Source organism: Malurus melanocephalus, unplaced genomic scaffold (assembly GCF_030028575.1).
Source record: "Malurus melanocephalus ecotype Western Australia unplaced genomic scaffold, MMel_1.1 scaffold_381, whole genome shotgun sequence".
Lineage (NCBI taxonomy): Eukaryota > Metazoa > Chordata > Aves > Passeriformes > Maluridae > Malurus > Malurus melanocephalus.
This window is the reverse complement of record NW_026623613.1, coordinates 591,898-604,446: the sequence shown is the minus strand read 5'-3', so window position 1 is coordinate 604,446 and position 12,549 is coordinate 591,898. Positions and strand designations below refer to the sequence as shown.

General features: G+C 45.0%; 1 protein-coding gene across 2 annotated transcripts in view; it reads right to left on the bottom strand.

Moving 5' to 3' along the window:
• Positions 1-1,257: 1,257 nt before the first annotated feature.
• Positions 1,258-12,549, bottom strand: part of ACOX1 (acyl-CoA oxidase 1) — a 20,621-nt gene continuing 9,329 nt past the window's right edge. The window contains exons 3-14 of one of the 2 annotated variants that reach the window (XM_057378969.1): positions 11,860-12,020; positions 10,058-10,165; positions 9,435-9,554; positions 8,234-8,349; positions 7,853-8,022; positions 7,401-7,563; positions 6,538-6,728; positions 5,749-5,928; positions 5,024-5,129; positions 4,799-4,942; positions 3,770-3,976; positions 1,258-2,805 (exon numbers count right to left, since the gene is read on the bottom strand). In XM_057378969.1, coding sequence (XP_057234952.1) covers positions 2,755-2,805; positions 3,770-3,976; positions 4,799-4,942; positions 5,024-5,129; positions 5,749-5,928; positions 6,538-6,728; positions 7,401-7,563; positions 7,853-8,022; positions 8,234-8,349; positions 9,435-9,554; positions 10,058-10,165; positions 11,860-12,020 — 1,717 coding nt within the window. In that variant the 3' untranslated portion in view covers positions 1,258-2,754. The remainder of the gene's footprint in view (positions 2,806-3,769; positions 3,977-4,798; positions 4,943-5,023; positions 5,130-5,748; positions 5,929-6,537; positions 6,729-7,400; positions 7,564-7,852; positions 8,023-8,233; positions 8,350-9,434; positions 9,555-10,057; positions 10,166-11,859; positions 12,021-12,549) is intronic. The other variant, XM_057378970.1, reaches the window with a different exon arrangement.

Sequence of the window (12,549 nt, the reverse complement as noted above, 5' to 3'; positions counted from 1 at the left end):
CATGCCATGGGCTCCCCATCCCTGCCCTTGTCCCGCAGAGGGAATCATCCCAAACCTCCTTCATGCCATGGGCTCCCCATCCCTGCCCTTGTCCCACAGAGGGAATTATCCCAAACCTCCCTCATACCTTTGGCAGTTCACACTTACCAAGGCTGAGTACAGGACAAAGCAGCCCTGCTTCTGCCTTATGTTTGTACTCGAGTTCCTCCTTGCCAAAATCCCTGGGGAATCATCTGCCTCTATTATTTCGTAACCCGCAGACCCATCATCCGGTGGCTTTCACCACACATTGTGCCAGTCCCTCTGGGAACACGGGTTCCGTGTTCCTTCCCCAGAAAGTGGCATTTTAAAGAGTTCATCATTGCTGTCGTACGCACCCAGGATCACAGACCCCTGCTTCAAGAACAGTGTCACTCACAGATGTCATTGTTTGACACTGAAACAATTCCTACAACAGTGGAAGAGCTGAACACTTGTGGAAATGGCACCATGGCGTTGCCAGAAGCTGGATGAGGCCATCGGGCAGAGCTCAAACACTCTTTCCGACCCTGAGACACAGCAAATCTTGCCGGGTTGTGGCATTCAGGAATTGCCACCAGCAGCAGCAAGGTGACAAAGAAGTGCACAAAATCCTCACAAACAGCAAGGAAGGACAGGGTTTCCCAACACATCAACTGCAAAAATGGAGAMTAACTTCTATGGATTAAAGCTGCTGGTGGCCAGCACCAYGGCCAGACCMTTGCTGTGGGCACTGATSAGCCTTTGATGGGTTTTGAGCCATYGTGACACCGAGCAAAYGCCACAGGCAGCTCTGCYCTCTGCCTGCTGTCCTTCCACYGTGGCTSTGAGCAGCAGGARAGGCTGGATTGCTGTGGGATGGGACAGGGATTGTMATGGGATGGACCTGTCTGCCCTACAACACTGCAGAGCAAAGCCAGGGAAMTCAAACTACATAAAACACCAAAACCCAACTAATCTGACGTCTTCTGAATACTTCATTCTGAATATTTTACATGAGATCCACTGAAGGCAATGTGAAAAGAAAGACATGTTGTCTGAAAACACATTCTTGTAATTTATTAGATCTGTACATAGCTAGTGCTGTTCTCATTAGCATATTTTTAACCTGCTCCTCCTCCATCCCCCTCTCCCCAGGCCAGCAGCCTGTMCCACTGGACACAGAGGGAAGGCAGAGCCCTCAGCCTCCTTTGGCATCCTGAACTTCCATGGGACCTGAAACACTCAGCAGCCAAGAGGCAAGTTTGATTAGTTTATTTAAAATTAAACATTTGTTTCTGTTCAGCTACTGCACATGGAGCCAAACATTGTGTCTGATCATTGTTAGTGCCAGAAAACTGATCCAAAATTAAGAGACTAACAGAGACCAAAGCTGCAGAGAAGCAGCTTCTCAGGTGCTGCCTCAGAACTGCAGGATTTGGGTTTATGTTGAAGCTTTTTACCATTTTAAGCTCAGAGCTGCCCTTTTCTCTGTGTGTGAAGAGGTTTTATGGTTACTGGACAGAGTTACTGGTGTGGAAAAGCAGCGATGCTTTTGCTTGGTTGTAGTTGTTGCACCGGTTTCCCTGGGCAGCAGGAYGTTCTCTTCCAAGCTAAATCCTTCCTGTTCAGTCAGGCAGCACTGTCAAAGGCCCAAGTCGATATCAAAACAAAATTAAGCAAATCAGAGAAAGCTCCTTGGAAATGCATGGGTAGGGAAAAAAAAATAAAATCTTGCCACTTCACTTGGGATTGTCGTTTTCTTGACAAATGCCTTTAAAAACCAGGACAACATCCGAGAAAAATCAGAAGACCTGAGGATGTTGGTCAACTGATTTCTGCCYTCCAATACTGGCTTCATCATCCCAGGTCAAATTTGCAGTTTTTACCACTACATGTGTTTGTTTTTTTTTCCCACCAAATCAACGTAAATAAYATTTGTAAAGTGCTTTGAGATAGTGCTAGAAAATACTAAGAGTGGAAAGAGGGGCAGCACATCTGTTATCAGCATCCAGCTGATTCCTATGAGTTGGGTTTTATCCTCAGAGCAGCATCACTATGTTCTCCTTTGACCTCCTATTAACCAAGATCTGGGGATGGCACATGAGGAAAAGGAGTTTCTGCAGGGCAGTGAGAGAAGGAAAACAAGGGAAATGTGAGGATTTCTTCTGGAAAGATGCCTGAAGCAGAGCTCCAGAGAAGGATGGGTATTCACTTCCCAGATCCATCAGGAAAACAGTGCCACACGCAGACTCACGTGCACAGAGCTCTGCAGGAGGCTTCACACAGCACCAACATTTGCCAAATGAGGAGAGAGGTGGTGCTAATCTTAAAAAAAAATTAAGAAATCAAGACATTGATGCTTTTTTGGAGGGGAGGACATAACTGCTCACCAGAAGCTACTGCCTGAGGGCTGTCAACTACGTCGTAGTAAAATCCTGCCACCTTTCCTGTTGACAGGAACTTGTCTCTAGTTAGCAGCTTCACAAAAGCAATCCTTGTATAAATCCATAAAGCTTTCCCAGATTTTTAAAAGGTTAATTTCACCATTATAATTGCACTTTAAAAACAGGCATCAATCCCTACGCACTCTCCCCCAAACACCTCCTCCATTTATAAAAGAGGAAAGAAAGGCTACAATTATTCACTGTCCTACAGCTACAGGATTCAAAGGTTTGATTTAAGTGCCTGAAGGAAGGATGCAAACACCCAATTTTCAGGGCAGGACAAGAGTGCATTTTGAAAAACCTGCAGGCTTCACAGCTTGGCTTGCATTGGCTTCAGGTGTTTGTGGAAAGATTCATGAACCTGCAAGATAAGACAGTGGTTACAAGGTCAGGTTTGATCTTTGAGTTTTATGTCCTTCTATCTTGCAGTGTGTTTGTATACTAASGAAATTTGAACATGAGGCACTTTGGAGATTTAAGGACAGGCAGAAAACTCCTATATTTGAGTGTCTAGACACATGAGAAAAGCATGAGAATATAAAAACAGCCTGCCCACTAGCTTTCTTCTAAGAAAATAATGCAAGATTTATATTCACAAAATTGTCTGGCATTTTAATTAAAAGAAAACTGGCAGAGGTCTCCTAAGTGGGCTGTAATGAAGCTCCTAAACTCTACTGACTGCTGAAGTACAGAATACTGAGCAAGTTTTGGTGGGATTTAACTCCAGCTGCAGTCTCTGGCAGTCCATTGCAGGAGACACAATCTGTCCTCATCAAATGAAGGCACCACAAGACAGGATTTACCATTCTGGCTGATGGAGCAGGGACACTTCGAGTTTATTTTAGTTCAGCTGCAGCTCCAACCCTAGGCCAGACATACAAAACCTGGCACCTAACTACTACAGAGGAGCAATTAATTTTCTTCTCCATTCACTKCTACTGCCTAAAGTCTGGAAGATTTGTCAGAAAATAGGGAAGGCTTCTGCAGCTACTGTCACTAAGCAGAATTAATAGCAAGTGATAATTGCTTTTAAATTCCATGACATTATTCAATTGTTTCTCTGTGGAGTGCACCATTTCCTCCCTCAGCTGAGAAGCTCAAGATATCCCACAGGGATGAATGCAGAGTACACCTGTGAGAATAACTACAGAGAGCAAACTGAAAGTAGGTTGTTAGTTTTGATCCATCACTACTTGTGACTTACCTCCCTCCTTCCTCAATTACCTGCTGACATCACTGCAGCATAATTAATAACCATAAATTGAGTTATTTCTCTGGGTACATATGAGAAGGAGGAAAAGGAAAGAGGAATATGTTTTCTTTACCTGTGTTTTGTTCAGTGGGGATTTCTTTGCCCACTCGAACATGTTCTCGTAGACGTTGCCGTCGTAGCGGCCAAGCACAGATCCCAGRTGGACATCATGGAAGTCAAAGGAGTCCACCAGTGCCACTGCATTGGGACGAATCACAGCCAGGAGCTCCTTCACATGTTGGTTCACTTGGGTAATTTGGGCAYTGGTCAGGATACCAGCCTTGAGAGGGAAATAAAAGGGTTGCACAAGTCACAAAACCTTCCTTTCCCCATGGTCTCACTTAGGTCAGCTTTCCCACACACAAAAATGAAGCAGTTCATTAAACACCAAGGTGGGTTTTTTTTTTCTTCACCAAATAATTAAATTGGCAATTTGCCACAGTGCACAAGTGAAAGGAGATGCCAGCACAGCCCACCCCACCATACTGCCCAGCTATTCAATCCTGGATGGGAGACTCACCCTGTGAGTGCCTGTAAGTTAATTGCAGCAGCAAGTTTTCTTGGATATTGCATATATGGATATTAAATTGTGCCTGGTTTCAGGGAAATTTTTAATAAGCAAAGAGGAAAATGGGAAGACAAAACATACCATGTCTGCCTGAAGAGCAAACAACACTGCTGCACAAATTGTTGAGCATTCTCAAACTGACAGAATGAGGAGAAGAAAAGCAACACCKGACAATTTAAACCCATTCATTGGAGGAAGGGTTAGGATTTGGAGCACAAGATCCCCTTTGAAGGATAGAGGTTGTGGAGAATGTTTAACTGCATCTCCTTTATTAATTCCTTTGTTTTTAACACACAGCAGCTGATCATCAAGTGGAAACCACTTCAGCTAAGCCTCGGCACTTGCTTAATTTCAATTTGTCACAAGGGAAACCTGACAAAAGCCTTCCAGCAGACCTACACTGGGTCATGATTTTCTGGCAGCCAACAGCCAAGAATTTGCACCCAGAACACCCATRCAGCCTGGCACTTAAGGCAGCTTTTCAAAGAGTGAAGCTGGCTTTAGAGACCTGAAGTGCTAGAGGAGGACACCAACCTGCAGGAAATCRCCCGCGTTCCTGCTGATGCCGAACAGGGCGTACAGGAGGCACAGGTCGGTCAGGACAGAGCGGACAGCAGCGTCAGTGACCTCAGCCAGCTTGTCTGCAAACAGCTTCACTACMACATAGTGACAGTGGGCCTGCAGAAACCACAGAAAGTCAGGGTCACAGRGAGACAAGGAGCTCTCACAGCGTGGTTCTTTAGCAGGCACATCACTGACCTCTGATGCCCGCACAAGATCGACWGAAGTTCTGTTCCAGGCATCCTCCTTGCTCCTTCTGTGGTTCAGCTCAGCTTGCAAATTCTTCGCTGCAGATTCTACAAGCCTGTTTCATACAAGGAAGAAAAATTTATGTAGCAACACCAAATTAACAAGATGACGTACATTGAATTCATGCACATTTCAGTCATGGCACATGAGCTCAGAATTAGCCTCATGAGCCATGAGTGAAGACATTGACTGGAGTGACAGATTGTGCCTCTAGAACACCAATCATCCATGGTGTAGCTATAGCACAGCTAAAGAGGGGTAAGAGGACTTCTGACAGCACACGTGATGCTTCAATACCTATTCACAAGTCAGTGTCTGTTCTACTCCCACACTTTTCTCACAGAAAACTTTAATATCAGGATTGTTTCTCACCAGAGAGATCTCTGGGCAGTTTGGTATTTGTATGTTTGAATGTACTTTACACATAAGTAAGAAAAAGATACATCCCAATGGAATGGGGAGCAGAGTAACCAGGCTCTGAGTAGCCTCCTGCAACCTCCAAGCACTTAATCCTGACCCCAACCCAGAGAAGTGTGTCACTTCCTGAAAGCAACACACAGATCAAAGCTTCACCAGCCACACCTTGAGAATCCAGCTTTAACAGGGCAGTACATCACCACCACCTCCCCAAACACCCGGTTTTACTAGGCTCAGCCCAGTCAGTGTGAGCTCACCGGGCAGCACGGGACTTGTAGGCCTCTACCAGGCTGGTGGGGTCGTTGATCCTCACGCTGACAGTYCTGGCAGCCACGTGCTGGGGCTGGATGCGCTGCCTGGAGAGGTCGTTCAGGTAGGACACCATGCCAGTGACCTGCTGTCCAGAGKTCATCTGGGTGTAGCTTTTCATAAGGAACCTGAAAATAGAGACAGCAGATGGCAGCTTTTACTCACGAGTGGTTTGAATGGACAAAARTCATCATCGAGGCTCAGGCCAGAARGAACMATTGTAGGCATATAGCCCTCTGTCAAGAATGGRGCAGGGGACAGAAACGTGACACCAGTTTTGTGGTAATACAGACACTTCTGCTCATCACTTTGTCACCAAATTCAKTGCAAACCTGTCAAATAATTCTCCCTAACACCAATTCAGTGTTAAGAAGAGCATCATTTGTTACAGGCTCCTGGCTGCAAGGGGGATAACTCCTCCTTGTGTGGATGTGATTTTTAACAAGTGTGCACTTACATACAGTCACTATGTGCATATTATAACTTGCTCATTACAAGAAACCCTCCCCAAGTTCCCAAATTCAATCCTTGTTTTGGCTGTAGCTRCATTCCTAAGCCAGATGTCTCCCCCTTATCTTCCAACTGTCCTTGCTGGGAAAGCAGATTCTGCAGGCCTTGTTTCTCTGCCAAAAGTCACATACAGTAAAAACTGAATTAACCCTTTGGTATTAACCCTTCAGCCACAAGGACTATAACAAGAAGCTGTACACACCCCCTATGCAGAGCTCCCACCATACCTGGCTGTCTGCAGCATCATGACCGTGTTCTCCCCCTCGTAGGTGCAGGATGGGGTGAAGGTGACATAGATGTCAGGAATGCCACTGCAGCGGGAGTAGCCGTGCCCTCCACACGCCATCCGACATTCCTCAATGCCAGCGTTGGCAGTCCAGGAGGTGAATGCCTTCAGCCCTGCTGTCAGGGCGTGGAGCTGAGGGGCAACAGCAAAGCCACTTTAGGGTTGTTTTCCAGCATTAGTTTGCACACGTACATTAAGTACTATAAAGCCCAAAAAACAAATAGAGTCAATGCCATTCTTGCACTGTCCCACAGGGTCTTGCTTTTCTTGAGCCAAATATTTCTATGAAAACCTTTGTACATAGAAGACTTCTGTTAAGTACACCACTCCTTCTGCCCCTACATATTTTATGTACAAAACCGTTTTCAACTGCCCATTGTCACAATCCCTAACAGAAAATTAATATTTTACAACTCTAACCCCTCAGTATAGTACTTACACTTTAATTCAACACACCTGTTCTACCCTAGGCACTTGGAAGAACTATTAAGTAGCTACAGCACAAATGTAAGACAAGTATTAATTCCCAAAAATACTCCATCATTCCTGGAAGTGCAGATTTTAAAAAATGTATTCCCAGTAGCTTTCTCACTTTGCATTACTCCCTGCTTTTTATAAAGTGAATAGAGTGCTCTAAATTAACAGAGCAAGGAAATGTCACCAGTACATCCTAGACTTGGGGGCATCTSAAACTACAGAAGCAGAAGATGTACCACGAGTGAGTCAAAAGTTCTTTTACCACACTGTAAAGGAACCTCACATAAATTCAAGCAACACCCCTCTGRCTTGCAGAGGACACAGTACCTCTGGCAGCTCACTGAGGTCCCCTGTGCTGATGTCCCCACTGATCCGATGGTAGGTGTCCTTTATGAAGGCTCCCACAAAATTGAAGGCATAYGCTGTTGCCAGGAGAGGGAAGAGTTTGTATTGCTGGGTCTGATAATCCAGGATCTGGGGTTCTGGTTCCCTAGAGCAACATAGATGAGTTAGCATGTCAGTAGTAGCAAACTGCTGCAGAAATCCCATTTACTCCTACTCTAAATGTGTCCTCCACCCATATCAAGCCAGACTCTATAAGACCATACAGYGGCAAGGGAGGATATTCCAATAATGAAGGATTATGTGCTTCCCAGGACAAAMAGTGTTTTGAAACAATACCAAGTGCCAAAGTAAACATCAACCACAGCCCCACTTCCTCCCAGAACCTGAGATTTTTCCCTCAGCACTTGAGGCTGCTGTGGTCTCCCTGCACSCACCCTGGCTTCAGCTCAGACTGGTGTCTGACGGCGCTGTAGCGGATGGCGATGGTGCAGGCCCTGGACAGTGAGCGAGCAGAGTCACCCACGATGAGAGACCTGATGAACACCATGGTCCCATAGGTYAGCTTGTCACTCACTGGTTTCACATAGGTGCCATCTGGTTCAACCTACCAAAAAAKAAAAGATTWWWWAAAAAATACAGCCTGTTGATTTGTGAAGTTTCCTCCCTTTTACTTCCTTTTATTTTCATGTTCACAATCTAAACTCATCAAGCAGTGCTTCCAAGCCACCCACAACCCTTTTGGTGCAGTACTCAACTTCACAAGAGCATTCAGTGCRTCCATTTCCAGCAGCAGATGCTGAAACTCACTGCTTTACCTGGGCATATTTCATCAGCATGTTTTCCCGAGGAATTCGGAAGTTGTCCATTTTCAGGTAGCCATTATCCATTTCATCATAGCCAAATTTGGGGCCAATGTCACCCACTGTAATACCTGCCACAGACAAAGCCATTGCATTAAGAAACAGGAACTAAACASCATGAGAGGTTCAAGCCTTCTCCAATAGAGAGATTGTTCTGTTTTCTAGCGAGTCCTGGGAGTGTTATGGGTAGGAGTTAACAAAGACCTTMATCTCTTYGAGGGAAAAGTGTGTCCTGRTTTTGGCTGGGATAGAGTGAATTATCTTCCCCGTGGGTGGTACAGAGCTGTATTTTGGGTTTAGGATAAGAACAATGTTGATAACACACTGATGATTYGGCTGTTGCTGAACAGCACTTGCACCAAATCAAGGACCTCTCCATTTCCACACTGCCCCACCACTGAGGAGGCTGGGGGGACACAGGAAAGTGGAAGGGGACACAACCAGGACAGCTGATCCAGCTGGACAAAGGGGTACTCCCCACCACGTGGCATCAGGGTGAACAATACAACTGAGTGAAGTCAGCTGAGTAGATGACAGCCCAGTGCTCATGGACTGGCTGGGAATCACTCAGCAGGTGCTGARCAATCACAGTGATCACTTGCTTTGCTTATTATTATTGCTTTCCCTTCCTTTTCTGTCCTATTAAATTGTCTTTATCTCAGCCTACAAATTTTACCTTTTTCTCAATTCTTTCCCCCATCCCCCTGGGTGAAGGGAATGGCTGTGTGTGTTTAGCTGCCGGATGAGTTAAACCACAACAACCAGACATCAAAATATGGGAATCTCCATAATTTCCATGCAGCCCTACTATCCACTCAGGCCAGGARCTGCCTCTAAGTTCATCCAGTTCATTTCCAGCTAAAAAGCGGTGAAAGCTTTTCCTTTTCAGAAAGCAGGATCTCCTACTCACAGAATGCATAGCTGGGAGATACTGAGGCAGAATCAAATCCCAAACTGATCCTCACACTGAAGGCACAGTAGGAAAGACGATTCAGGGGTAGTTCAGTAATATAAAAGACTMATTTAAGCCCTTTGATTTACCAGCTACTCACTGAAATCAGCTAATGAAATAAGGTATGGACTTTAACAAGACCCAGCAGTTGGATAAAGTCAGAGAGAAACAGATTTAATCCATTTCCTGAGTGTGAATTTGTACCTGGCAGAGGTTCATGTGTGCCCAGCTGCCGGATGGGGACGATGAAGGCGTGCAGCCCTTTGCACTGGCCCTGGGTGTAGAGCTGAGCCAGAACGATGGCGTGGTTTGATGTCTTCCCAACTGCAACACGAGCAGGAGTCAGCACAAAAACACAGTCACACACACACAGAGCCTTTCCTCTGAGACAGCCTCATCACATCCTGCACTAGAAAACCAGATTTACCACACTGGCTGTCACCCCAATCATACAGCTCTGTGACAAAGTGTTGCTCAAGCCAATGGAAGTTGCACAACATAATTCTCTTGACTATAAACCACCGAGTTCTTTGCACACCTGCCAGTGGAGCTGCTATAAATACTTTGATACAAGCTATCAAAATTTATACCAATTTATACCAAGCTATCAAAATTTATACCAATATGCACAGTGTGAATGAGCAACAGTCCAGAGCACAGATAATACTTAGCAGGCTCTGGTAAGTCTTGCACTTGTACCAAAGTAACACAGCTAACTTTCAGTCAACTCTTTGGATCAACTCTCATTCTTCACTTTGCAGATATAACATACATGGCATCACCTCTCTGAGCTTTTCTATACATCTGCCAGATTTAGACACACTTACGTCCACCTGGCCACCACTTAATGGAGGTGACAGTGGGGCTGTTGAGGATGAACTCCTGTGTAGAGGGGTCGTAAGTGGCTGTAGTTTCCAGACCCCGAAGATGAGTCCCTGAAAACAAGCAAACACAATTATTTTGTCAGAGTCAGTCACAAAGCAGCGACAAGGACAGAACTGGACAATGGAAAGTGGAACTCCAGTAGTAATGTTTGAATTTTAACTTTGCTTTTAGGCTATATAAAGAGCTCAGTATCAACCAATTGAGGAAGAACAAGTGAGAGCCAGACCATATTCTGGGACCTGAAACCAATTCTCAGAAAACATACTGATTTYTTGCCCCAGTGGTCTAAGACTAGTTTTCCAAGCACCTCCAGTCTGACACTTTTTTGCTATCACACACCAGAAGCCCTTTCTCAGTTACAACGTTCCACAGGAACACGCTCACCTGAATTTCACTAAAATGCAATTTCRTTAAATTGCACAATAAAACCACAAGATGAAATAAGCAGTGCCTATCACCTCTTCATTCCATCAKCAAGCCTATATTCTCCTCACTTGATGGAGCTGATCTCCCAAGTGAGATCATCCATAGCTCCAAGACAGCAAGTAATGGCATGTGTATGCCAGGTACTGATGCAGGTAGATGAAGAGACTGTGAAAAGATGGAGGTAATTCCAGGAATGGTCTTTGTCTTCTGCCCCAAACTCTTTTTTTTTCCCACACACCTGTCTCAGACCAGTAGCATTGTCCCTGAATGCCTATAAAAACCCCAAAATCACCAGGTCTACTCAAACTAGACAAGCTGTGAACACTCCTGAGTCTGGACTGACAGGGCAGGACAAGAGCTCCAACAAGAAAAGGGAGATCACCTTGCAGCAACACGTTCCCAAAGCATGCAGGTAAAGGCAGACTTCCACAGGCAGCTCAACACAGACTTACTTTGCTGGCAAAGGATCTTCAGACCTCACTAGTTCCAAGAGATCCTCCTCAGACTTGCAGTTACTTTATGCTTCACACAGTTTCTACATTTCACTTCAGCACAAAGGTGAATCCTGCTCACTTTTAGAAAATAATTCTCATCTGCAGCTCTCAGATGCCAAAATTAAAGTTTCCCAAGGTATAATATCCTCCCTTTAAAACTTGAATTAAAAGTGTTGTAATCACAATACTGCTGGAGTTATCAAAATCCATTTCAAAGCTTGAAAGCACAGGAACAGCAACAAAAACCAAAGTCAGCTTGAGACAGAGAATTCAAAAAACCCATTTCATTGTCAGTTAAAAAGAACACATGGGAGTGAACCAAGGGGAATCAAACTCCCCACAGGACATAAGCATTGGAATCCAGTCATCCACACGTTCTCTGACCCAAGGTCAGTCCCGAGGTGAACAAGCAACTCTTAATTTTTTTGGCATCCCTTTCGGTACCTCAAAGCTCTGTCCTTTTGTGTTCACACTGAACATTAATTAGAGCAAAGCAGAACTAAAAATGGAAAGAAAAGCGTGTGTAAAATGAACAGATGCCACCAAACCAACAGCACCAGTGATGGGCAGTAATGATACTGGTTTGAATGACACAAGGAGCACCCAGGTGCTCATTTATAGAACTACAGACATGAAATCCTCCCTCAGGAGGAAAAATGGGAAGCAGCACATGGCATAATGCTCTATTCACCATTCCAGAGGCTGTCCACTTCTCCCTACAGCCACAGCTGCACGGGTTAAAAGYGTGGGATACACACACAGGCATGGGAATCCTCTGTACACAAAGCCATTCTTAGAAAGAGCATTTATTGAATGTACTGTACCATGGCCCATTTCAGTCTGGGCATAAGTGCCAATGATCTCCAGGTTCCAGGCAGGCATGAAGAAGCGATCCTGCTGCTCTGGGGTGGCCTGGGTGAGAAGGGTGGGGAGGAACATGCCCAGGTGAAGGTCCAGAGGTTCAGGCCGTCCACGGTGAACAAAGCTGTGAAGAATTGTCATGGGATGGGAGCGTGAAGGGAATGTTATGGGAGGGAAGCAAGCATGAGGATTCATGGTAGAGATTCAGGAAGAGACAAAAAGAAAAAAAAAACGATTCATGTGTCAATCTGAATTTAGCAAGTGTGTTCTAGAGAGCCAGAGCACTGTCCTTTTCTCAGGCCTGASTAATAAGCAGCTGCACTCACTTTGAAATAAATGTGCTGCGATGCATTTCTTTGTAATCATACATAAAATGCATCTGCAACATTCCCCTATTTTTGATGCACTATGATTGAGTTTAAAAAAAGGATGAATCCAAACCAATTCACTCTGGTTTGGACATCAGAGCATCTCTAAGTTAAACAGGCTGAGGCAGAATGTCAGTTTATTGGAGATGTGGTCTGGCTGGATGCAGTGGGTCTTCCCCTAAACACAGGAAGTCCCTTTTTGGGTTTTTTTGCAGTGGTTTGAGAGTAGAACCTGGTGAAGTCCCAGTTTATCCAGCTGAACAAGCCAGGTCTTCACTGAACTTT